Source organism: Phoca vitulina, unplaced genomic scaffold (assembly GCF_004348235.1).
Source record: "Phoca vitulina isolate PV1807 unplaced genomic scaffold, GSC_HSeal_1.0 scaffold25, whole genome shotgun sequence".
In the NCBI taxonomy this organism is placed as follows: Eukaryota; Metazoa; Chordata; class Mammalia; order Carnivora; family Phocidae; genus Phoca; species Phoca vitulina.
In genome coordinates this window covers 23,903,196-23,930,566 of record NW_022589728.1, presented here as the reverse complement: position 1 = coordinate 23,930,566, position 27,371 = coordinate 23,903,196, and the positions used below count along the sequence as shown (strand labels likewise).

Here is a 27,371-nt window from a genome sequence, read left to right as displayed (position 1 = left end):
GCGGGAGAAAGGCCCCAACCCTGTGGGTGGGGGGCGTGGTGAGTTTTCAGTAATCGGTGTCGAGAAGGGAGGAAATGAGGCCAGCCGATTGCGCTAGCGGTTATGATGCTCTTGCAACTTTTCATGAAAAGACAGATGGTGTTTCTTAAAGAACACGATCTTGTTAGCATAGAAACCGCACTCCCACTTTTCAGTCTTTCCTATGCAGATAATCTCCGACCCCCAGGAGTATCCCTGTACAATCTCCAAAATTACCAAAAATCTTAACATTCAACGTGAGAAACTACAAGTCCCAGGGTGTAGTGCTGCCGTGGAGAAACAGTAGCCGCCAGAGAAACTACAAATCCCAGGATGCAGTGCTGCCTCGGAACCCCGAGCACCTCTTTGAGAATGACGTCCCTGCGGAAATCGGATCAGGGTCGGCGCTGCATGCTGGGAATCAGAAGACCCAGAATTGGATTGGTTGGGATTTGCAAATGACCGCGGCCCCCCGAGGTTGGCCAGTGGTACTGTAGGAGAAGGGAGGGGGGCGCTGCGCACTTCCTGTAGACGGAAGCGGGAGATTGACTGCGTCCCCGCCTCACCAGGTACTAATCTCCCGCGCGTTGTAGAAAGCGTCCGTGACCCGGCGGAAGTGATTCTTCTAACTGCCCCGGAACCCACGGCGGCAGGCAGCTGGGGGTGGGGGGGCGGCCCTGGAGTAGGGGCTGTGGCGGTGCGCGGGGACCCGGTGCGGTGGCTGCGGCGGCTGCAGGGCTGACGAGTGAGTCTCGGGCTGGGGTGGGAACGGAGCTGCGGATCCGCGTGGAGGACAAGGAAGGCTCGTGCTGGGCGCGCACGCAATCCCACTTCCCACCCCTTCCCATTTGGGCGGGGAAGGAACGGAAGCTCTTAACCTCGCCGGGCCTCCTGAGCTCCTGGTTTGGGGGAGGGGAGAAGAGGGCGGCAGGACCTTTCTAGGCGCCGCTTGGTGGCCTCGGAAGAGGGTGAAAGGAGGGGCGGCGGCTAGCGAGTCTGGGCCTTCCCCGGGCTGAGCGCGGGGAGGGTGGAGTTAGGAGCATGGCAGCCCTGTCGCGTTTCCTTTCTGCTTACCCCGTGTGCACTCAGATACGTCCTTTTCTTGGAGTCGGTCCCCCGTCAGAGGAGTGACTCTCACAGTCACAGTCCTCCTCTTTTTCCAGCTGCAGGACCCCGAGAAGTTTACCTTCTGGGCAACTTGTCGGACGATCTCTGCCCGACTTGATAGTTCGGGACTGTCGTGCATCTGCCTTCCAGTTTTGTCTGAAAGGTATCTAGTACAGTGGCCGTTGAGTTTATCTTATGGAACTAAAATCTCTTTCGTAACATGTAGTTGTAAAGTTCATGTCGTTAGTACGGGCATTTCTACTTAGCATTTTACTTTTTCATGTTTGTGTAGAAAACAATCGAAATCCTTTAGTTTGAGTTTTTAAAATCCTTTTTTTCAAACTGCTAAACTTGCTTTTTGATCCCCAAATGGTGGTTTCCTTTTCTGTTTAGTAGACTAAGATGATAAATCTCTGATCTCGCTTACATTATATTTGTAATTCATGATGTTGAAACATCACAGTTCACACACATGGATTCATTCATTCTAGAGATACTATGGTAAGGAAACAGCTATGGTCCCTGTCATCTTGGATATTTATTTATTGCCAGTGGTGATTTGGGGTTTATGTTTAATTTCTAAATGACTGTTATTTTTTCCCTAAGTATGAGATTTAACTAGTAACTACCATTTCAAAAAATATATATATACCTTATATATATGTTTATTTCAACTTGTAGATGCCAGTTTCATTACTTTTATAGTAATTCTGTAATGTAGTTAGGGCAATAGTAGTCAGAAGTTATGGTCAGCCCTATATATCAAGTTCTAAAGTAACATTTGTGTGTACCTTATAAAGTGCTTTTTTGGTGTGTTGTTTTTTTTTTTAATATAGATTTTTCAGTACTATAAAATAATCTGGAAACTCTTTGCATTTATACTGGTAAGTGTACATGCATTTTAGCTAACTTGTTATAAATGTTTACTGTTCCATTATTAAATAAGATCAGGAAAAGCCCATCGAGTGATGCCTGAAATTTCAAGCCTTGGTGACTAAGAAAACAATAGTACCATTCACTCAAGAAATATTTATTGAGCATCTGCTCTATGCCAGCTACTATACCTGCCCTCATGGACCTTGGGGAAAGAGAGGAGATGCAATAAGTATATATAAGTATATACATATATACATATATGTATATAAGCAATTATAGTTTCAAGTGGTGATAAATGTGAAGAAATTATGTCAAGATTAGAGTTATGTCAAGAGTCAAATTAGGTGACTAGGGTAGGGGTGTCTAATTTTTATAGGGGAGTGAGCAAGGAAGACCTGTGTCTCTGAGGAGTTGATGTTTTGCCTGGAGACCTAAATAATAGGGAAAAGCTTTTAAGGTATCAGTAACTGCAAATGTAAAGACCTTAAGAGAGGAATGAACTGAACCTATTATGATACTAAAATGGCCAACATACAGTATAGCTGGAGCATAGTGAAGGAAGAATGATGGGAAATAAAATGAGAGTAGTTAGCAAAGTCTACATAAGATACAACTTTATAGTCCTTTTTCTGTTTGTAATGAGAGGCCATTAAAGGATTTTGTGCAGGGGAATGATACCTGATTTCTGTTTTTGATGACTGGTTGCTGGGTGGCAAATAGAGCAGTTGGAGGAAAGTGAGGAAACTAGTTCCTAAGGAGGCTGTAGTAGTCTAACTGAGAAATGGTAGCTTGAACTAGAGATGTAGGGTGGAAGTTTGTGAGGAATAGTATAATTTGGAATATAATTTGAAGATGGAGTCAGGTAGGTCTTGCCTTCATCCCTAGGACAGAAAAAAATTTGAGGAATCAACTGTTTTGCCTGTTTTGAGCATCTGGGTGAACAGTAGTACCACTTACTAAAATAAGAAAGACAGGAGGGTACACTGGTTTCTGAGGAATAAATCAGGAGTTTGATAATTATTATACAGCTTAGAATGTGTGCAAGTAGGCAAGTTGGATATCCACAACTATTGCCAGGGGCAGAGTCAAGCTAGGAAGATTATCTGGGGATCATATTTTATTTATTTTATTTTATTATTTTATTTTTTTAAGATTTTATTTATTCATTTGAGAGAGAGAGAGCACAAGCAGGGGGAGAGGCAGAGGGAGAGGGAGAAGCAGACTCCCCACTGAGCAGGGAGCCCGACATGGGACTCAATCCCAAGACATGGAGATCATGACCTGAGCTCAAGGCAGATGCTTAACCATCTGAGCCACCCAGGTGCCCCTGGGGGTCATTTTTAATAGGTATTATGTAAACCTGTGGACTGGAGGACATCAAGTGGAGAGTATTAATGGAGAAGAGGACAGATGACCGGGAGCACTCTGGTCGAAAGAGGAGCAGCAAACAGTGATGGAAGCAGAAAAGCCAGGAGGGTGTGGCATCTGTAATACTAAGGGAAGAAACTGTTTTGGGAAGGTGGGAGTAGTCAACTGTAAGACCCTGCTAAGAGTTAGATGAGGATTAAAAATTCACCATGTAAGCAAGTAAAGTAATGGAAACATGGTGAGCCCCTTGAAGGGACTAGTGGGCCAGAAGTCCGATCAGAGTGGGTTAAGAAGAAGTGAATGGTAGTGATGATGTTACAGCATTTTGACGTGCTGATGGGAATAAAAGCAGGACAAAGTCCTTGGAGAGGTGTGCTTAATTTAAGTGGAGAGGTTGGCCTTGGATAGGAAGGATGGTTTTTATTCAACTTTTGAAACAGGAGGGTGGACAGAGTATATGGTATGTAGATACAGGTAGGATGAAGATGGAAAACAAGGCAGTTGATGTGATGTCTTTCTGTTTTCTTGATAAAATAAAGTTGTCAGGGCAAGGAGGAGGAGAAGGTGTTGGAGGTTTAGGAGAAGCTAGGATTTTTTCAGAGTAGAAAAGCTAGTTTACTAGGAGGATTTCTACAATGCCAAGTGCCTATTTAAAGTGTGTGGTCACAAATTTAAAGTTGAGATCAGTCAAAATGGTGTGTCTTTTCTCCAGCCACATTCATCTCTTTGGTTGAGGCTTGAGCTCACCAGAGAATTGGGTTTGCCCAGAATTGGGATGTGGGTGGGTAGATCAATCAGAGGAGAGAGCAGGGAGTTAGGGTATAAGGACTGTGAGATGTGCATGGTGCTAATCCTGATGAACTCTTAACAGTGGAATGAAGGAAGGTCAGAACTTGTTTTATATTTGTTTTTTATGTTTATTTGTAGCCTATCATTCTAAGCATTCTTTTAAATTATTTTGTAATATGTAGAATCTATAATTAGATACTATATAGTGGGAGTATTTGTTCAAACTTTTTTTAAACCAAAACAAAGGCATTTGGAGATCACTGTCTAAGAGAGAGGTTAGGTAGTTTACAGGGGTGAGGCAGACAGACTCCGTGGAAGCACGTAGCACTCTGGAGCCCTGTGTTGTATGAGAGCAACAACTCTGTTTAATAAAGATGGGAAATTGGGAATTACAGGCATTTGTAGAGGGAGGGAGAATTTCAGATGGGTACGATCATGAAATGGTGGCCCTGGAAGGGACTTTTAGACACAATTTAGTCCATTGTATTTGAGAGATAAACAGGAGTCTTACCACTTTAACCTATCAGGATCTCAAGATAGAAATTTGGAGAGTAGAAATTCAGAGGTCGCTTGCAATGACACTGTTACTTTGTGTACACTCCTTCCCCACCCCTCTCCTGATTTGGCTCATACTGTTTATTTTGCCTGGATCTCCCTCTCCTTCCAGTTCTGCTTGGTAAAAACACCTCCATCCGTAGAGACCCAGATCAAAAGCTACTTTCCTTTTGTGGCTGTTCACTTAACAGATTCATAGTTCCAGATTTACTTCTTTAGGACTCCCAAAATCCTACTCCCCATCTATTAGCATCTGCAAACCTAGAGAATTGGGATTAGTTTTATTATCAGCATAAGTATCTTTTGAAAGGTTAATGAGACAGAAAACCATTTTGGATTGGTAATGTCTGCACAATGAAAGATACTTAAATTTAAGAAAAATAATAAATTTTTAAAAAAATCTTTCCCTAACCTTATTTTTTAATTGAGATATAATTAACATATCGTGGACTGCTCAGTGTACCATTTAATTTTCCAGAAAGTTGCCTCATGCTTCTTCGTAATCATTCCTCCAGAAGCAGCCACTGATCTATCACCATAAGTTCATTTTGCCTGTTCTAGAATTTCATATAAATTGAATAATACAGTATGTACTTTTTTGTTTTCCCATTCAGTATAATATTTTTGGTATTCACTTATGTCTTGTGTATTAGTAGATCATTCCTTTTTGTTGTAAATGGTATTCCTCTGTACACATATATCACAGCTTATGTGTCATCAGGGTAACTTCGCATTTATTTTGAGTGAACTTCTGTGAACATTTTTTTTTAATCTTTTTTTTTTAAGATTTTATTTATTTGAGAGAGAGAGCATGAGACGGGGGAGGGTCGAAGGGAGAAGCAGACTCCCCGTTGAGCAGGGAAGCCTGCGGTGGGACTTGATCCTGTAACTCCAGGATCATGACCTGAGCTGAAGGCAGTCGCTTAACCAACTGAGCCACCCAGACGCCCTGTGAACATTTTTGTAAAAGGTTTTTTGTGGGCAAATTATTTCGTGGATAAATACTTAGGAATCCAGTGTAAGGATCTTGTTTATTGTTTTGCCACTTGTAAATTGGTATGAAACCAGCTATAACTTACCAAAACGTAAATAACCGAGAACATCATTCACAGTGATCTGGAGACCACTTAACATCACTGTAATGATTGTTGTGGTCTGCACCACCCTCTGTAATATTTCTGATTGATCATTTATGGCCAATCTAAAATAGAGTTCTTAAATACCAGAGAGATCTCTTCTAATCAAGATTCCTAAAGCCTCGGGTGCCTGGGTGGCTCAGTTGGTTAAGCGACTGCCTTCGGCTCAGGTCATGATCCTGGAGTCCCAGGATTGAGTCCCGCATCGGGCTCCCTGCTCAGCGGGGAGTCTGCTTCTCCCTCTGACCCTCCCCCCTCTCATGTGCTCTCTCTCTCATTCTCTCTCTCTCAAATAAATAAATAAAATCTTTAAAAAAAAAAAAAAAAAAGATTCCTAAAGCCCCACAATTGATGAACGGCAGAGGGCTTGTTTCTAGAAACCAAGCCCTGCTGATGAAACATACTAATATAGTTGATTACTGAGTATTATTAGTTGAGTCATTATTCTAGTAGTAAAAACTTGATCATTTAGGACAATTAGGCCATGGCTAATTGTTAACCATCAGAAATAGATGAGAAATTGAGGTCAATGCTTTTACTTTAAGTGACCTAATAGACTCCCTTAGTAAAAGCAAAGAACTGTCCTCTTTGACCTACTGTAGACTGCCACTGAGAACAAAACTTGTTCTTCAACTCAGGGATGTTTGGGAACAAGTTTCAACCCTAGGAGATTTGAGGACATTATCAAACAAACATTTTCAGATAACTGAGTTAGTTCTAGGAAACATAAAATTCCAGAAATCATGTATAGGAATACATGCTTCATACACTTGCATTTATAATTAGCAGTTTATGGTAGTTGGTGCAAAGTTGTGAGACTGATGTTTTAATTATCATAATTTCATAAAATGTGGCTATGTCCTCGAAGTCTTTAAAATAAAAATTGTTTTAAGGATTAGAATTCATATTGACTAAACGTTAATGTGAAAGATGGAATACTATCTCCTTCTTTAGTCACTCCCTCCCTTCAGTATAGCCCAGAATATTTCCATAAACTTAAATGTTCTTTCCTAGAAAGAACAGTTTTCATTGTGGTTATCTGAAAGCTCTAAGTTTATTCAATGCCAACGTCATGGGAAAACATGAACATAATCAGTCTTGGTCAAAAGCATGGTATCACTGAATAACTTTATTCTCTTAGAAAGCTCAGAATAGTACTATCTGTGTCTGTGGCAGATAACACTATTGTATGAAGCTTCACATTGTTAACATTACCACATAATTACCATTGTATTGAATACCTGGGTCACAAAGAGAGAGAACCTCCTTGCCTTGTGGAAACTTAAAGCTAGTAAGCAAGACAAAATACATCTAAAAAGACAGACTCGTAAGCATTTGCATCTAATAGTGAAGAAAACTGTAAATTCCACAGTGGAGGAAAAATGGGGGAGGGGTACCATTTGCTAAAAGTATTAAGACTGCCTACACCAGAATTAAATATAGGATCATTATTATGTTGAATAGGCCAGAATGAGAATTTTAACACCTCTTGGGAGCCATAAATCCAGTGACACTATAAGCACAATTCTGGGCAGGATAGTTTGAGGTCTTATTATAAATTGGAATTACTTCCTAACTTCTGTCAATTTGTATTACTTTGTTTTCCAAATTAATCATATTTTTTACATATAGTTAAGAACTAATCATCAGGCTGACCATCGTTCCCTTATGAGCTGCTTGGTTCTACTTGTTGTTTTGTTTTGTTTTGTTTCATTTTGTTTTAAGATTTTATTTACTTGACACAGAGAGAGATAGTGAGAGCAGCAACACAAGCAGGGGCAGAGGGAGAAGGAGAAGCAGGCTCCCCGCCAAGCAGGGAGTCCGACGTGGGACTCAATCCCAGGACCCCGGGACCATGACCCGAGCCGAAGGCAGACACCCAACCGACTGAGCCACTCAGGCGCCCCGTTTTGTTTTTTTAAGATTTTATTTATGGAGTGCTTGGGTGGCTCGGTTAAGCATCTGCCTTCTACTTAGGCCATGATCCCAGGGTCCTGGGATAAAGCCCGACGTCATCGGGCCCTCTGCTAAGCAGGGAGCCTGCTTCTCCCTCTCCCTCTCCCTGCCAGTCGGCCTGCTTGTGCTGTGTCTCCCTCTCTCTTTGTCAAATAAATCAATCTTTAAAGAGAAAAAAGGAATTCATAATGGTCTTTTAAAAAAAAAAGATTTTATTTATTTAGAGAGAGGGGCTGCTCACAAGTGCGAGTGGGGGTAGGGGGCATGGGGGAGAGAATCCCAAGCACAGAGCCCAATGCAGGGCTCGATACCAAGATCATACCCAACTGACTGAGCCACCCAGGTGCCCCCCCCTTTTAATATTTATTTATATAAGTAATCTCTACACCAAATGTGGGGCTCAAACTCAAAACCCAAAGATCGAGAGTCACGTGCTTTTCCAGCTGAGCCAGCCAGGCGCCCCTATTTGTTTCTTTTTAAAAATCAAATTTAGGGGGGGTGCCTGGGTGGCTAGGTCCTTAAGCGTCTGCCTTCGGCTCAGGTCCTGGGAGTGATTCCCAGGTCCTGGGAGTGATTCCCACATCGGGCTCCCTGCTCAGCGGGAGCCTGCTTCTCCCTCTCCCTGCCACTCCCCTGCTTGTGCGCTCGCTCTCTCTCTCTCTGACAAATTAATAAAATCTTTTTTAAAAAATCAAATTTAGGGATACCTGGGCAGCTCAGACAGTTAAGCATCTGCCTTTGGCTCAGGTCATGAACTTGGGGTCCTGGGATTGAGCCCAGCTGTGGGGCTCCCTGCTCAGCAGGGAGTCTGCTTCTCTCTCTTTCTCTGCCCCTCCCCCTCACTTGTGCTCGCTCACTTGCTCTCTCTCTCAAATACAATCTTTAAAAATAAATAAATAGGGGCTCCTGGGTGGCTCTGTCGGTTAAGCGGCTGCCTTCAGCTCAGGTCATGATCCCAGGGTCCTGGGATCAAGCCCCGCATCGGGCTCCCTGCTCAGCGGGAAGCCTGCTTCTCCCTCTCCCACTCTCCCCTGCTTGTGTTCCCTCTCTCGCTGTCTCTCTCTTTCTCAAATAAATCAATTTAAAAAAATCTTTAAAAAATAAATAAATAAAAATCTAATTTAAATCATAGTTTTCTTTAAAAAAATAGTTTTCTTTTTTTTTTTTTTAAAGATTTTTATTTATTTATTTGAGAAAGAATGAGATAGAGAGAGCATGAGAGGGGGGAGGGTCAGAGGGAGAAGCAGACTCCCTGCTGAGCAGGGAGCCCGATGTGGGACTCGATCCCAGGACTCCAGGATCATGACCTGAGCCGGAGGCAGTCGCTTAACCAACTGAGCCACCCAGGTGCCCCTTTAAAAAAATAGTTTTCTAGTTATTTACACTTTTGAACCTGTATTTTGGTGCATTTTATTTATTCTGCCAAAAACAATATTAATAGGCAAGAAACCACTTATTTTACATAAATGGCACCAAACTATACCTATCATTCTAATCTGCTTTTTAAAAAATTAACAGTTTATCTTGGTGGTATTCCCAAGTTGTTACACACATAGATTTAACTTTTTCCTTTTCACTGTCCATAATAAATATTAATAATTGTAGATACACTATTTCTATTTAGCTCATTCCCTAATTGATGAACTTTTTTAGGGTATTTTCAGTTTTTCATTTGTATACTCTTATAATCCATATCCTTCTACTTGCCTTTGCACACAAGGCTAGTGTGTCTCTAAAGTAGATATCAAGAATTGCTAGCCTTCTGATGATTCTGCTGCTGCCTTCCAAAAACTGTCGTGCTATTTATTTAGTATTACCCTTTTCCCCTCTACTGCAACACTTGATTCTTAGCACATTTTAATGTTTTTAGTTTGCATGTTCTGTGATTACTGTTGGGATCAAGCATTTTTGTACAGGTCTATGAGTTATTTGCTTTTTTTTTTTTTTTTTTCTATTTTTTCCAGAGCTCAGTGGATGTTTTATATTTGGTTCTTTAATCGTAGCATACTTTTGTGAGTGATGTCAGCTAGACACCTAACCTTATTACTTTTTTGAAGTAAATAGCCAACGTAAAAAGACAGAAAGATAAAAAGAATAGATTTGTAGCTGTTGCCATCATCTACTTATTAACCCAAGCAAATCAATTGAAAACTATTAGTACTATTAAGAGAGTTCTGCAGAGATGATGGGAATCAAAGTCAACTTTTAATGGATTTAAAAGCTTTTCTTTAAAACACCAGCAATAATCTTTCAGAAAGTATAATGGGAAAACAGACGGTATTCATAATAAAAACTATAAAGTACCTAAAAGTCCACCTAACAGGAAATGTGTAATGATAAAATGGGACTTGCCTGACTATTTAGCAAACATGTTTATCACACTATTATAATGAAAATAGTGGATATATTGGTCAGGTATAAACAGATTAGTGAGACAGAATATAGTCTAGAAATTCCTGTAATAATCTAGTAAACGATAATGGTAGCATTTCAAATCCAAAGAATGGGCTGTTCAAAGATCTTTTTAGTGTTCAGTGATACTAGATTCAAAACTGATTTCAGTGTAGGTGCTAGGCTCACCTAGAATTTCTATTTGTTACTAAAAAATAAAAAACTATAAAAGAGTAATGTTGATATATAACACCGTAAAAGCATAATAACATCCGAGGACTTTTTGTTCATGCTGTATCTTCTGCCTAGAACTATTTTCAACCTACTGCTCAACCACTGCTTTTACCTACCTAATTCATAATTTCAGACCTCAGCTCAGTTATGGAATAGATATTCAAATGTTTACACTCAGATTTTTCTAACCCCAAACTTAGACTTCTATAGTTAAGTTGTGGGTTACATCCAAATTTAATCATATTTTAAATATTTTTAACTTCTACATAAGAATTAGGATTACTTTTAACTGTTAATGTTAATTTACTGTTTTCTTGTTAATGATGCGGAGTCCCTCCCCCACCTTTGTTGTATAAATGGTGAGATTGATTTACTTTATTAGGAAGTCTATAGAGAAGCTGTTGCTACCCAAAGGGCTTCTAAGAAGTGACTTTGCATGGTTGCTTAGCTACTGCTAGTTAAATAAACATCCTAGGGGCGCCTGGGTGTCTCAGTCATTAAGCGTCTGCCTTCGGCTCAGGTCATGGTCCCAGGGTCCTGGGATCGAGCCCCGCATCAGGCTCTCTGCTCAGCGGGAAGCCTGCTTCTCCCTCTCCCTCTCCCCCTGTTTGTGTTCCCTCTCTCACTGTGTCTCTCTCTGTCAAATAAATAAATAAAATCTTTTAAAAAATTAAAAAATAAATAAACATCCTAGATGTTTTGCTCTGAAGATTTTCCAGATAGAAGGTTGGCAATCGAAGTTCTTTTTCTAGCTTTTCTAGCATTTTTTTCCTTTTTCGTTTTTTTTAGAAGAATGATTACAAAGCAGTGAACAGAATAAAATAATAATGACCAATGAATTTTTATCTACTATTATTATCATAAAGTGACACAGTACTGTTTAAATTTTAGATAAGTATCTAAGGATTTATATCAGCAGCTCTTAGCAGTAGTAGAAAAGTTTTAATGGGAGCCAGAGTTGTTTACCATGGTAGTATGGAATAATGGAAAGGGGTGTTTGCTCTAAAGCAAACCTACCTAGCTTTAAATCCTCATGCTGCCACTTAAGCTGTAGAAGCTTTAAGCAAGTAGCAACCTCTTAGCATTTCTTCACCTCTAAAATGGGAATAGTAATTCCCTTGTGAAAGTGTTGTCTTAAAATAATGTATGTAAGTCATGTAGTGCAATGTTTACCACCTATTAGCCCCTCAAATTGTTGGTAATGATGTGACATTGCCCCTGTTGCCCTTACCTCATATTAGATATGGTACTTTAAATATTTCCCTCCATGCTTTGTATTCTAGGCAAATAGATAGATTTGATTCCTGCTCTCACTCTGGCATTACCTGGAACAAATTCAACCCCTCTATATATCAGTGATGCTACCGTTTTTTAAGATGAGGGATTAAGTTTCTTTCCTGCTCTAAAATGTTATGTTTCATTTTCTTCGCCCTTCCCTTAAGGCTAGAATAAAATACTGGCTAGGAATTTCTTAGAGAACAGGATGTTTTCCTGGGGTTTTTTGTTGTTGTTGTTGTTGTTGTTTTTTAAGATTTTATTTATTCATTTGACAGAGAGAGAGATAGTGAGAGAGGGAACACAAGCAAGGGGAGTGTGAGAGGGGAGGCAGGCTTCCCGCTGAGGAGGGAGCCCGATGCGGGGCTTGACCCCAGGACCCTGGGATCATGATCTGAGCTGAAGGCAGCCGCTTTAACAACTGAGCCACCCAGGCACCCCGGATGTTTTCCTGTTAATAACATAAATATATTGGTATAAATCCTCCTTGAAGAAATGGTATGAAAATTAAAATTACTCAACATGAGCCCTTTTCCTTTAGCATTCATCTTATTTTGTAAAATTTAAGATTTCTCGGGGTATCTGGGTGGTTCATTAGGTTAAGCATCTGCCTTCGGCTCAGGTCATGATCTCAGGGTCCTAGTATCAAGCCCCACATCAGGCTCCCTGCTTGGTGGAGAGTCTCCTACTACCTCTCCCGCTGATCCTCCTCCCTGCTTGTGCTCTCTCTCTGTCTCAAATAAATAAATAAAATCTTAAAAAAAAAATTAAGATTTCTCACAATATTGAAGATTTTGTACCATGTCACTGTTAAATTTCAGAACTTTGGTAGCCTTTTGCAGCAAGGATGGCACAGTAAAATGTATTATAAATAGCACACTTACATAAGACGAGGGCAAGCCCTTTTATGAAGGCTACTTCGTCCTTGGATTTATCATATTGTCATTCATTCAGCAAATACGTGCTTTAGTATCCACTAGTATCTAGTAGATACAGGTATACAAAGAAATGATTAAGGCCAACAATCTCCCTCCAAGTTTAATTCAGCTCCTAAGGAACAACATCTGTATTTTTAAACTATTCTCAGAATAGTTACCTTAAAGAGGGGAAGAAACCAAATCTGTATTTAGACTACTATTCTGAAGGTGATCATCTTTTCTCAGATGTTCAGAAACTTGATACTGTTTATTATATCTGTATTATATAATATACAATATATTGTATATTATGGTGGCTGGGAAACTCTTGCATAGCAGAGAGTCCTTAAATTTGTAATACCAAGGACATTAAATAGTAATGGGTGAAAACATATTATTCCAGCATTAATCTTAAAATAGCATTGTTATATTTTCAGGAAACTACTAAAGTTCCTGTGGAAGTAAAGTAGAATTTCATAAGAACATAATGGGTAAGTTATATAAAAGTAATTTTATATTTCAACTAGTAGAAGCTGGTTTTTCTTCTCAAAGATAGGCCTTTGACATTGGTGAATGCAAATAAAAAAATGATCAGAGTACACTAAAATTAGTTGTTTAAATCCACAGCATCTGTTTATTACTACGGCACACCTCAGAGATATTGTGGGTTTGGTTCCAGACCACAGCAATAGAGCAAGTCAAATGAATTTTTTGGTTTCCTCATGCTTATAAAAGTTGTGTTTATACTGTACTGTAGTCTATTAAGTATATATAATACCTTAACTTAAAAATCATTTATTGCTAAAAAAAAAATGCTAATAATCTGAGCTTTTGGTGAGTCATCACTGATCACAGATCACCATAACAAAAACAGTAATAATGAAAAAGTTTGATATATTATGAGAATTACAAAAATGTGACACAGACACACAAAGTGAGCAAATGCTGTTGAAAAATGGCACCAACAGACTTGCTCAATGCAGGGTTGCCACATACCTTCAATTTGTAAAAACTGCAAAGCACAATAAAACAAGGTATGCCTGTATGTATTTTTGAAAGGTAGGTAAGTAATGTTTTTGTGCCAAGTATAATTTGTGATTGCTAGTAAGTAATAGCAACTAAAGAAATTAGAAACTTTCCCAAAAAACATATAAAGTGCTTTAATTTGCAAAAAAAATGCAAGAATTATTAATTGATAATTGTTTTTATTTTCTAAGAGATTGGCAAAACCTGCTAAATATTTATATGCTTGAGTAGTCTATAATTTATAAGTTATTTGCATCCTTATGAGTCCCCCAGCTTTTTATTATGAAAAATTGCAAGAATGATACACTATGTAGCCTTCAGTGATTGTTAATGTTTTGCCACATTTGCTTTCCTTGTGTTTATTGGTGTATGGGTATTGTTTATATACCCATATACATACACATGGGTATTTTTCTGTACCATTTATTTAGTTGTATAGTATCACCTCACATCTAAATACTGGAGTAGGCATCTCCTAACTTGGTCCATATTCAGAATTTCCCAGTTGTTTCAGTAGTGTTCTTTATAGTAGGTATGTTATAGACATACTTTGTTTTATTGTGCTTCATATTGCACTTCACAGATATTGCGTTTTTTTGTTTTTTTTTTTTTTTACAAATTGAAGGTTTGTGGCCACCCTGTGTGGACCAAGTCTATTGGTGCCATTTTTCCAACTGCAGTTGCTCATTTCATGTCTCTCACATTTTGGTAATTCTCACAATATTTCACTTTTCCATTATTATTATTATATTTGTTATGGTATCAGTGATCTTTGATGTTACTATTGTAATTGTTGTGAGATGCCATGAACCATGCCCACATAAGACAGGGAACTTAATCGATACATGTTGTGTGTGTTCTGACTGCCGCACCGACCAGCTCTTCCCTCATCTCTCTCTCTCTCCTCAGACCTCCCTATTCCCTGAGACACAAAAATTGAAATTAGGCTAATTAATAACCCTACAATGACCTCCAAGTATTCAAGTGAAAGGAAGAATTGTACCTCTCTCACTTTCAATCAACAGCAAGAGATGATTAAGCTTAGTGAGGAAAGCATGTCAAAAGCTGAGACAGGCCGAAAGCTATGCCTCTTGTGCCAAACAGTTAGCCAAGATGTGAATGCAAAAGAAAAGTTCTTCAAGGAAATTAAAAGTGCTACTCCGGTGAACACATGAATAATAAAAAAGTGAAACAGACTTATCGCTGATGGAGAAAGTCTGAGTGGTCTGGATAGAAGATCAAACCAGCCATACCAGTCCCTTAAACCAAAGCCTAATCCAGAGCAATGCCCTGACTCTTCAATTCTGTGAAGGCTGAGAGAGGTGAGGAAGCTGTAAAAGAAAAGTCTGAAGCTAGCAGAAGCTGGCTCATGAGGTTAAAGGTAAAGCAGCAAGTGCTGATGTAGAAACTACAGCAAGTTACCCAGACCCAGCTAAGGTAATTAATGAGGGTGGCTATACTAAACAGATCTTCAGTGGAGATGGAACACCTCATATTGGAAAAAGATGCCATCTAGGACTTTGATAGCTAGAGAGGAGAAATCAGCACCTGGCTTCAAAGCTTCAAAGGACAGGCTAACTCTTGTCAGGAACTAACGCAGCTGGTTATTTTCAGTAGAAGCCAGTGCTCACTGAACATTGCAAAAATCCTAGAGCCTTTCAGAATTACGCTAAATCTACTCTGCTTGCGCTTTATAAATGGAACAAAGCCTGGATGACAGCATATCTATTTACAACATGGTTTACTGAATATTTTAAGCCTACTCTTGTTACTTTAGAAGTACATCTCGTAAGGTACAGCTGCCACAGATAGTGATTCTTCGGATGCATCTGGTTAAAGTAAACTGAAAACCTGGAATTCACCATTCTAGACACCATTAAGAATACATGTGATTCATGGGAAGAGGTCAAAATATCAACATTAATAGCAGTGTGGAAGAAGTTGATTCCAACCGTCATGGATGACTTTAAGAGGTTCAGGACTTCAGTGGAGGAAGAAAATGTAGATGTGGTAGAAATAGCAACAATTAGAATTAGGAGTGGAGCCTCAAGATGTGACCGAATTGCTACAATTTCATGATAAAACTTGAATAGATGAGGAGTTGAATCTTATGGATGAGCAACGAAAGTGGTTTCTTGAGATGGAATCCACTCCTGATAAAGATGCTGCGATAATTGTTGAAATGACAACAAAGGAATTAGAATATTATGTAAATTTAGTTGATAAAGCAGTGGCAGGGATTGAGAGAATTGACTCCAATTTTGAAGGAAGTTCTGCTGTGGATCAGATGCTGTCAAACAGAATCACGTGCTACAGAGAAATCATTCCTAAAAGGAAGAGTCAGTCGATGCAGCAAACTTCACTGTTGTCTTATTTTAAGAAAATGCCACAGCCACCTCAGCCTTCAGCAACCCCAGCCCTGATCAGTCAGTGACCCATCAGCATCAAGGCAAGACCCTCCACCGGCAAAAAGATTACTACTCACTGAAAACTCAGACAGTGGTTAGCATTTTTTAGCAATAAAGTATTTTTAATTAAGGTATAAACATTTTTCTTTTAGACATAATGATACTGCACACTTAATAAACTATAATATGCTGTAAACAAAACTTTTATATTCACTGGGAAACCAGAAAACGGATTTGGCTCACTTTTGCATTATTTGCTTTATTGTGGTGGTCTAGAACTGAACCCACAGTATCTCCAAGGTATCCCTATGTTTTATATCCAGGATCCAATCAAGGATCACTTACTGCATTAATCTGTCTCTTTAGTCTCCTTTAAATAGTTCCCTACTTTTGGGGGCATGAGGAGTGAAGTCTTTCATGACACTTTAAAATTTAGATTTATCTGAGTGTTTACTCCTGATTAGATTCAGATTAGACATTTTGGGCAGCAATAGTACATAAGTGATTTTTATACTTATTAATTTTATTTGAGGGATTTTTAAATTATTAACAAATGAATAAACCAATGGATATTTGTAGCTTGAATACTTCAGCTTTATCCTCTGTACTCCTTTTTGTAGGGCTTCCTAAGTTTTTAGAATAAGCCTTAAGACACTTTCTTTCAGATATTGGTAACCATAAAAATTAAAGTTTTGTCAGTACAGCACTGTGAAAGTTATAGGTGTTAGAAAGCTCTTAAAGGGCTATACAAAAAATGTATACTCCCAAGAAGGTTACATGGAGCTAGCTACTGTTGCTGAAGCCGGCGCGGTGGCAGTGAGGGGGCTGGCGGTAGGGGCACAGCTGCCCTGTCTCCTTACCTCTGCTTTGGATTTCAAAGGCTGCTGTTTGTCTGTATTCATCACTTCAGTCGTGTAATAATTTAAACTCAGCAATAAAATGTTTTGATCATTATTTTTATGGATCAAGAGTAAAGATACTGAGTAAAAAGGAGCCCTAACTTTTAGAATTAGGAGCTTGTCAGAGAAGGTGAAATCATATGACATACATTCTTTCGTAAATGCACACAATGCATCTTATGTTAAAATTGAGTATTTCCAGTGATTTAATTTAAAGTTTTACTATTTGATAATTTTGTTTGAGCTTTCAAATTTGAATGTGTTGCTGTGTTCACAAAAAAAATTGTTAATACTTCCATGAAAAATACTGGTAAATTTTCATTTAAAGTAACAGCCTTGAATGTAGTTTATTCTGACATTGGAAAATGTTTAGAGAATAATAAAACGAGTTAAAAAACCTTAAAATCTTGTAGATGTTACCATACAGAAATGTTTCTGTTCTGAGTTACTCAAATATTAACCTTGGTAAATTGGTTTATTTTTAATTTTGTGATTCAAAAATCATTTTACCACTTACTGTACTTTAGATGGAGAAGAGAAAACTTATGGTGGCTGTGAAGGCCCTGACGCCATGTATGTCAAATTGATATCTTCGGATGGTCATGAATTTATTGTAAAAAGAGAACATGCGCTAACATCTGGAACAATAAAAGCCATGTTGAGTGGCCCAGGTAGGTACATGTCTTTATTTTCTGTTAATAAATCTTCACTTTTAACGTGTTTTTACTTGAATTAAGTGACTCATAACATTAAATGAGACAGTAACTGTTCTAACATTATTGCATGGTTATGTTGCATTGGAAAAATTGATTTTTGCCAGTTCCTGTTTTCAGTTATTTACCCTAATAGGAAGAGTCTTTTCCCTACATTAGTTATCATGGTTAATTTCTTCACCACAAAAGGACTCTGATGGTGATTTGTGCTCCTAATTATATATAAAGTTGATTTTTAGAAGTTACCACTTCCCAAATATCTTTTTTTTTTTTTTTTTTAAGATTTTATTTATTTGACAGAGAGAGACACAGCAAGAGAGGGAACACAAGCAGGGGAAATGGGAGAGGGAGAAGCAGGGAGCCCGATTTGGGGCTCGATCCCAGGACCCTGGGATCATGACCCGAGCCGAAGGCAGATGCTTAACAACTGAGCCACCCAGGCACCCCTCCCAGACATCTGTTCTTAACTCTTTCTTTCTCTTTTTTGTTCCTTTGAGATAATTTTTTTTTTTTACCTCAAGGAAATTTTTTTTTGAGGATTGGAATTTTCGAGAACATACAATAATACCAATTTTAACTTTTGGAGGAAACACCAAACTGCACAGTAGCTGCACCATCTTACATTTCTACCACCATTGTATGAGTATTCTAGTTTCTCCACATTTTCAGACATTTCTGTTCCCATTTTTTTGATTCTAGCCATCCTAATGGGTGTGAAGTGGTTTCTCATTGTATTTTGTTTCAATATTTATTTATTTAAGAGAGAGGGAGAGAGTACAAGCAGGGAAAGGTACAGAGGGAGAGGAAGAGAATCTCAAGCAGACTCCCCGCTGAGCATGGAGCCCAATGCAGGACTCAATCTCAAGACCCTGAGATCAGGATCTGAGCAGAAACCAAGAGTCAGATGCCTAACTGACTGAACTACTCAGGCACTTTCCATTGTATTTTGGATTAGCATTTCTCTAAGGACTGATGCTAAACATCACTTCTGGTGTTTGCTATACATTTATATATCATCTTTGGAGAAATGTCTATTCAAATCTGTTGCATATTTTTCAATTCAGTTTTGTGTGTTTTTGTTACTGAGTTGTAAGAGTTCTTTATAAATTCTGGACGCTAACCCCTTATCAGACATACCATTTGCAAATATTTTCTTATAACAGTTCTATGATTTTATTTATTAATTTTTAAAGACTTTACCTATTTATTTGACAGAGCAAGCACAAGCAGGGGGAACAGAAGAGGGAGAGGGAGAAGCAGGCTCCCTGCTGAGCAGGGAACCCAATGCGGGGCTCGATCCCAGGACCCTGGGACCATGACCTGAGCCGAAGGCAGACACTTAACTGACTCAGCCACCCACGCATCCCCAGTTTTATGTTTTTAGCTTTTACATTTAGGTCTTTGATTTTAAGGGAATTTTTGTATATGGTGTGAGGTAATGATTCAGCCTCATTCTTTCTAATGTGGGCTTTCCAGTACCATTTGTTAAAGAGACTGTTCTTTCCCCCGTTTAATGGTCTTGACACCTTGTTGAAAATAAGTTAACCATAGCTATGTGGGTTTATTTATGGGTTCTCAACTCTCTTCCATTGAGAGTCCTTTTTTTTTTTTAATTTTTTTTCTTTTAAGTAATCTCTACACCCAATGTGAGGCTTGAACTCAAAACCCTGACATCAGGAGTTGTATGCTCTACCCACTGAGCCAACCAGGTGCCCCATTCCATTGATCTATTCTTATAATACCACAATATTTTAATTACTATCGCTTTGTAGTAAGCTATGAAATGGGGCATTGTGAGGCCTCTAACTTTGTTTTACTTTTTCAAGATTGTTTTGGCTATTTGAGGTCCCTTGTTTGTTTTGGGGTTTTTTTAGTTTTGATTTAAATTCCAGTTAGTTAATATACAGCATATTAGTTTCAGGTGTACAATATAGTGGTTCAGCACTTCCATGCAACACCCAGTGTTCGTTACAAGTGCAGTCCTTAGTTCCCATCACCTATTTAATCCATCCCCACACCTACCTCCCTTCTAGTAACCATCAGTTTGTTCTGTGTAGTTAAGAATCTGTTTCTTGCTTTGCCTCTCTACTTAAGTATTTTCCCCCTTTGCTCATTTGTTTTCTTTCTTAAATTCCGCACATGATTGAAACTGTATGGTATTTGTCTTTCTCTGACTGACTTATTTTGCTTAGCATAGTATCTGGCTTCATCCATGTTGTTGCAAATGGCAGGATTTAATTCTTTTTTATGGCTGAGTAATAGTCCTGTGTGTGTGTGTGTGTGTGTGTGTACACACACATACCACATCTTCTTTATCCCTTCATCAGTTGATGGATACTTGGGCTATTTCCATAATTTGGCTATGGTAGATAATGCTGCTATAAATATCAGGGTGCATGTATCCCTTTGAATTAGTATTTTTGTATTCTTTGGGTAAAATCATAGTAGTGCAATTGCTGGATCATAAGGTAGTTCTATTTTTAACTTTTTGAGGAAACTCCATACTGTTTTCCAGAGTGGCTGCACCAGTTTGCATTCCCACCAACAGTGCAAGAGGATTCCCCTTTCTCCACATCCTTGCGAACACCTGTTGTTTCTTGTATTGTTGACTTTAGCCATTCTTTCTTTTTTTTTTAAGATTTCATTTATTTATTAGAGAGAGAGAGAGCACAAGTAGGCAGAGCGGCAGGCAGAGGGAGAGGGAGAAGCACGATCCCCGCTGAGCAGAGAGCCCAATATGGGGCTCGATCTCAGGACCTGGGATCATGACCTGAGCCGAAGGCAGATGCTTAACTGAGCCACCCAGGCGCCCCCGACTTTAGCCATTCTGACAGATGTGAGATGATACCTCATTGTAGTTTTGATTTGCATTTCCCTTATGATAAGAGATGTTGAGTATCTTTTCATGTGTCTTTTGGCCATCTGTATGTCTTCTTTGGAAAAATGTCTATTCATGTCTTCTACCCATTTTTTAATTAGATTATTCAGTTTTTCGGGTGTTGAGTTTTATAAGTTCTTTATATATTTTGGATACTCGCCCTTTATCAGGTATGTCATTTACAAATATCTTCTTCTATTCCATAGGTTGCCTTTTAGTTTTGTTGATTGTTTCTATTTGAGGTCACTTGTAATTCCTTTTCTATATTTTTTACTATGGAGATTTTAAAACACACATAAAAATAGAATAGTATGATACACTTCCATGTACCCGTCAACCAGCTTCAGTTTTATCAACGTTTTGCCAATCTTATTTCATCTATTATCAGTTTTTTTTATGAGTATTTCAAGGAAATAAGTCCCTGCTAGTGTCATTTGACTTGCAAAATCTATGATAGTTCCCCTGCATGCTCCCTTTTTTTCAGGTCATGAATTTTTCGGAGAAACACCGTTATTTGTAAAATGTCCACATCTAGATTAGACTTAATGTTTCATCTTGTAAGCTTATAATTAGAACTCTAGAGGTTTGATTAGAATCCAGTTCATTTTTCTGGATAAGAATACTTTATAGGTGGTACTACTGTATTCCTATTATCTCAGTCTTTTAGCAATGTTGAGATTGATTAGTGGGTTCCAGGATTAGCAAGCTGATTCATTCATCTATGAACAGTTCTGCAGTCAGATTTTCATATAATGCTTGTAGCATTCATTGTAATTATTGCTGAGATTTACTTCATTTGGAATTACAAAACAGTGATTTTCTAACTCTTATAATATCTTTTGCATTTATTAGTTAGAATTCTCCTATAAGGAACTATTTGGTTATCCTGAAATATACTCTTTATAGCAAAGAAAAGATAAATGCTTGATTTTTTTTTTTTTCCCTTTACATATAATTTTTCAGTGTAATGAAATGATTCTTCAGCATCCTCCAGTAGCAAAGAGTATTTTGTTTTTTGTTTCGGTTTTTTTGGGTATCATTTTCAACTTGTGACTTTTTATTATTTTAATTTTTTTTTTAAATCTAGTGCAGTCCTCCTCACTGGTGCTCAAATTGCCCCCATTTGCTCAATTTTTATGCCAGAAGGAGCCACATCGGGTTGGCTCCTGTGTCCTTTTGACATGGCTCTGGTAGTCTTGGATAGCTATACTACTTTCTATAATAAGATTTCTTTTTTCTTTTTTCTTTTTTTTTTAAGATTTTATTTATTTATTTGACAGAGAAAGACACAGCGAGAGAGGGAACACAAGCAGGGGGAGTGGGAGAGGGAGAAGCAGGCTTCCCGCTGAGCAGGGAGCCTGATACGGGGCTCGAACCCAGGACCCTGGGGTCATGACCTGAGCCGAAGGCAGACGCTTAACGACTGAGCCACCCAGGCGCCCCTCTATAATAAGATTTCTCAGGCTTATTTGATACATTATTCTCTAATTTTGAAAACAGATGTTTTTCCAAAGAGCTGTTTTCTTATAGTGGAAAATGGTACTTAGGAACCCCAGTCTGGTTGTTAGCAGTACTCATTGCTCATGGGTTGAATCACTTTTGGACTTTTCTACTGGGTAGAGCTAGGATGTACTTTAGAAAAACAAGGTCATGGGTGTCAACAAATTTTAATTAATAATAAAATTAAAGATGTTTGTTTTTTGTAAGCTTGATCTCCTTTAGTTTATCTGCAGCCCAAAACTAATGTTTGCATGAAAAGGAATGAAGTACTGATACATGCAACCTTCAAAATATGATGCTAAGTGAAAGGAGCCAGACACAAAAGGTCTCACGTGGTAGGATTCCATTTGTATAAAATATCCGGAATAGATAAATCCATAGAGACAGAAAGATTGGTGTTTGGCAGAGGCTGGGGGGTGGGAAAACTGTTTAAAGGGTATGGGGTTTTATTTTGGGATGATGAGAATGTTTTGGAACTAGATAGCATTGGTGGTTGCACAACACATTAAATGTACACTGAATTGTATACTCTGAAATGGTTAATTTTATGTTATATGAATTTCACCTCAAAAAACCCCAATGTTTGTGTAATATCAAAAGCTTACTGGGCACCTGGGTGGCTTACTGGTTAAGCATCTGCCTTCGGTTCAGGTCATGATCTCAGGATCCTGGGATCGAGCCCCACATCAGGTTCTCTGCTCAGCAGCAAGTCTGCTTCTCCCTCTCCCTCTGAGATCTCTCTCGTAAATAAATAAATAAAATCCTTTTTTTTAAAAAAACTTACTAAGTGTCTTGGTAATATTTCATGCATATGTTCAAGAAAGAGAGTTTTAGTCATTGACAAACCAAAATTTACCTCATTGCTATGAATTCTTCATTCAATCCTGCTCTCCTTTCTTCTCACCCCACCCCCAACCAATAGACAGTTATTAGAAAACTTTTAAAAAACTACATTCTCAGAAAGCACATTTTTCTACCTTTTATATTCAGTACACAGTGCTAGTGCTAGACTGTTAAGAAACTGTTTTATCCCTCTAGTAAATGCTAAATGCTGTAAACTCTATATACCTAAAGAAATTTTGAGAGATCATTAAAAAGTTTATAAAGTGTTACTAAAACAGGGGCGCCTGGGTGGCTCAGTCGTTAAGCATCTGCCTTTGGCTCAGGTCATGATCCCAGGGTCCTGGGATCGAGCCCCGCATCGGGCTCCCTGCTCCACGGGAAGCCTGGTTCTCCCTCTCCCACTCCCTCTGCTTGTGTTCCCTCTCTCGCTGTGTCTCTCTCTGTCAAATAAATAAAATCTTAAAAAAAAAAAAGTGTTACTAAAACAAAGGGAAATAGCTTATGAGGAGCTCTCCTTAACATAGTCACAATTTTGAAAACTAAAGGGTTCGGAAACAATGGGTTTGCTTTCTTGAGAAAATGTTTTTAAATAGCATTACATTTATTACTTATTTTTACATGTCAACTCATTATAGCACAGGGCTCCTGATGATCCACAAAGACTTGATCCTTAAACTGAATCTTCTAAAAGATTTGTCTTTTTTTGTATCCTATTCACCCTTACTTAATCATGCGACCATGATTCTTAGGAAAAGCTAAAGTGTCCAGAGTCCTGGAAGAAAATTAGAATTTTAAAATAAAGTCTTGATTAATCTCAGTTGCGATCTTAATAAAGATTTTTTTATATTTATACTCGAAATCGGAGTTACATTAATTCGTTTGATGCTAGTTGGGTTCATTCTTTTCACATTGTATTAGTTTGCTAGGGCTGCTGTAACAAAGTACCATGGACTGAATGATTTAAACAATAAAAATTTACTTTCTCATAATTCTGAAGGGTAGGAGTTTGAGATCAAGGTATTGTTAGGGTTTCTTCTGAGGCCTCTCTCCTTGCCTTGATGGCTATCTTCTCCCTGTGTTCTTCACCTTGTGTTCCCTCTGTGTGGCTATAACTTAACCTCCTGTTCTTTTTTTTTTTTTTTTAAGATTATTTATTTATTTATTTATTTGACAGAGAGAGATACAGCGAGAGAGGGAACACAAGCAGGGGGAGTGGGAGAGGGAGAAGCAGGCTTCCTGCAGAGCAGGGAGCCCAATGCGGGGCTCGATCCCAGGACCCTGGGATTATGACCCGAGCCAAAGGCAGACGTTTAACGACTGAGCCACCCAGGCGCCCTTAACCTCCTGTTCTTATAAGGATATAGTCATATTAGATTAGGGTCCACTCCAATAATCCTGTTCTGTCCTAATTACCTCTTCAAAGACCCCATCCCATGGGTCATTAAGCAGCACCTATACTAAAACTGGAATGATACAGAGAAGATTAGCATGGCCCCTGTGCAAGGATGATACACAAATTTGAGAAGCATTCCATGTTTTTAAAATGTTTCCTGAACAGAAAAAAAAGAGGGGGGAAAAAGATCCTATCTCCAAATATGGTCACTTTTGAAAGTACTGAGAGTTTGGACTTCCCAACATAGGAATTCATTCAGCGTATAACAAACCTACTCCCTTTCTTTTACAGGTCAGTTTGCAGAGAACGAAACTAATGAAGTCAATTTTAGAGAGATTCCTTCACATGTGCTATCAAAAGTATGCATGTATTTTACCTACAAGGTTCGCTACACTAACAGCTCCACAGAGATTCCTGAATTCCCAATTGCACCTGAAATTGCACTGGAACTGCTGATGGCTGCAAACTTCCTAGATTGTTAAATAAAATAAATTATAATAAACTGTTAACTTTTTTCAGTATTTAATACCTGTAGTTCAGTTAGTAATTTTTTCATATATAGCATGTTGCCTGTGTGCAGTTGAACTTTAAAGTTCACTGCAAAGCAGATTATCTTCTGTTCTTTTGCATAGCAATCAGAGTTGAAATTTGTTTGCTACATCAACAAATTAAGGACATTTTCACAAATTGAGAAATAAACAAATATGCCAATTCGTAGGTGGTTTTGCCTTATCCTTTGGATGGGATTTTTAAAATTAGAGCAGTGGTGATATAGTTAATACTGAAATTTAAGCATAAATGAACACATTCTACAGGTAAATAATGGGGCTACGTATTTTTGTGTTTTCAGTGTTTTTTTTTTAAACCTATTCTGATCTTATAGCCGTTGTTAGCATTACTAGAGTTATGCAAATAATTGCATTATAAACATGTTTATAACTTAGCCAAAACATTGATTTTTATAACTGTCAAAGACATAAGAGGTGACATTTCTTATGTGTCTTTTGATAAACTGCAGTATTGTTTAAGTGTATCTTGTCTTTTTGTTTATTGCTACAATTTAAGAACTTTATTTAAAAGCAATTTTGGAAGATTACTAGGAATAGCTTTTGGAGCAATCACTTTTTGAACTATAGCCACATGGTCAACAAGTAAACTACATGACTGATTTCATGTGCATTGTGCATTTTGGCCAATCCAAAGTACTGTATTTCATTGACTATAAAGCTTCCTTCACAATATTCATTCTTCTTAAATAGTCCCTTGTTGTGACTGCGCTTCTGATTATTTAAATATGTTTTAAAGGATTCATTATGGACTTTATTCAGCTCTTAAAAGCTAGACTTTTCTGAACTATTCCAGTCTTCCTCCAACCAACTGAAATGTTAAAAAATTTAAAAACGTGGAGTGATACAGTGCAAATCTTACAATGCACTTTGATGTAGTTTATGAATTATCTTCTATTAATTAAAATATGTCCCAATAAGTATGATACCCATAATCTGTGGGTCTTTTACTGAAATCAGACTTAATAAAGAGGTCATTCAGCTTTTATACTAAACAGACAAAAAATTTGAAAAACTATGACAGAGCACCTCTGCTTAGGCATGGGAAAAGGAGCACTGGAGTAGGGTTTATTATTATCTCTATCTTAGTAATAAAATAAAGCTGTCATTATAGGAGATATATAGTTAAGCCTTCAGCTTAGTTCTTTAAGACTGGTTTAATATGGGCCAGTTTTTCTGGAACCTGCCAAGAACATAAACAACCAAGATCTATAAAAATAATTTTTCCTCATAGAAGACCTAACATTGTACTTTCCAGCTTACTGAAAGCAATTAAATATGTTAATTGCATATATTTTAGTAACTTCTCAAGACATACTGGTACATATTTTAGTATAGAAGATTATCAAGTACAAGAATTATATTCTGCTACTTGCTGACAAATAATATCAAAAACCTAAATGATGATCTTAAGGGTCAAATGAGAACTAGAATAAAGTTCAACTTTGACCAGTTTTAGTAGGTTACTCTATGTGTTAGATCCAGAAGTAACCTTAAGTTTAAAAAATTGAAATAGAACAAAGATTAGGAAAAACTGTATATCTTGCAGCAAATGATACTTGCATGTTAATAAAGGCTCTTGACTGAAAGGTTTGATGAACACTTGGTGTTTGATCTTTTTAACTTTAATTTTCTCTTTCTCCTGAGAATTCATGAAACTACTTGCTTCAGGACATCTTGCCATATGATTTAGTAGCAAGAATTTTTATTTGGTTAAATCAGAGATAATTTTATATGGCATTGAAAACAGTTTTCTGACACTTGGTAATTAGTTTACTTTCCAAATTATGGGCAGATCTGCCCAACTTTCTTTTTTCTGCACACAAACTGTTACCACAAAATCTTGTTTTATTCAGTTAATATTTCATTTCTGTACTAAGATTATCTTATGCTTTTTAGATTGCTTATCTTTCATGTAATTATTGACAAATGACAGTCTCCTTACTTTTGAAGTCTTGTTGATACTAAGAAATACAATTTACCGTAAGCAGTAAATTCAGCTCATGTTAAAAGAGAAATAGATTTAGAGACATCTTGCTATGCATGGAATGGTCATCTTAGTGTGAGCCATATTGCTAAATTTATCAATTCTTTTAAAAATATTTCAAATATTCTGAGAAATAATATAAAACTATTAAAGATTAAGGAGTGTTTAACCCTAGTAATTCCTATTTATATAATTTTCTATAAAGAAATTTCATACAACTTAAAGTTTGGATATATCCAGACTTAGCAGTGCTAAGTTGAGCTTTTGATTGGTTATCTCTAAGTTTGATAAGATATTTAAGATCTGGAAATCAGTAAATGCCATTGATTTTTTTATATGTATGGTGTTTTATTTGCAATATATAAATATGTTTTAATTCCAGGCCAGTCATATTTGTGCCAAGATTTTACATTTCTATTAGGTTAAACTCTTAAATATTGTACCTAATGATCTCTTGGTTTAAGCAAATATTTATTAACCTAGAAGTATTTTTGGTATGTTAGAGCACAAAACTGGGAGTTAAAGTCTGAAATCTT

At 37.8% G+C, this 27,371-nt stretch overlaps 1 protein-coding gene and 1 non-coding gene across 5 annotated transcripts; both read left to right on the top strand.

The window, feature by feature from the left end:
* Positions 1–387: 387 nt before the first annotated feature.
* On the top strand, positions 388–26,448 carry ELOC (elongin C). Of its 4 annotated transcripts, none has more exons than XM_032421764.1 (4): positions 388–587; positions 13,060–13,113; positions 17,483–17,626; positions 24,574–26,448. In XM_032421764.1, the coding sequence occupies exons 2-4, from the start codon at positions 13,110–13,112 to the stop codon at positions 24,762–24,764; spliced, it is 339 nt and encodes a 112-aa protein (XP_032277655.1). In that variant the 5' UTR covers positions 388–587; positions 13,060–13,109; the 3' UTR covers positions 24,765–26,448. The 4 variants fall into 4 exon arrangements, with proteins under 4 accessions (XP_032277655.1, XP_032277653.1, XP_032277654.1 ...); XM_032421762.1 differs by lacking the exon at positions 388–587 and adding an exon at positions 657–763; XM_032421763.1 differs by lacking the exon at positions 388–587 and adding an exon at positions 1,990–2,009.
* Positions 24,327–24,429, top strand: LOC116643304. Its single transcript, XR_004301520.1, has one exon. It is a non-coding gene; the product is annotated as a U6 spliceosomal RNA (small nuclear RNA).
* Positions 26,449–27,371: the final 923 nt, after the last annotated feature.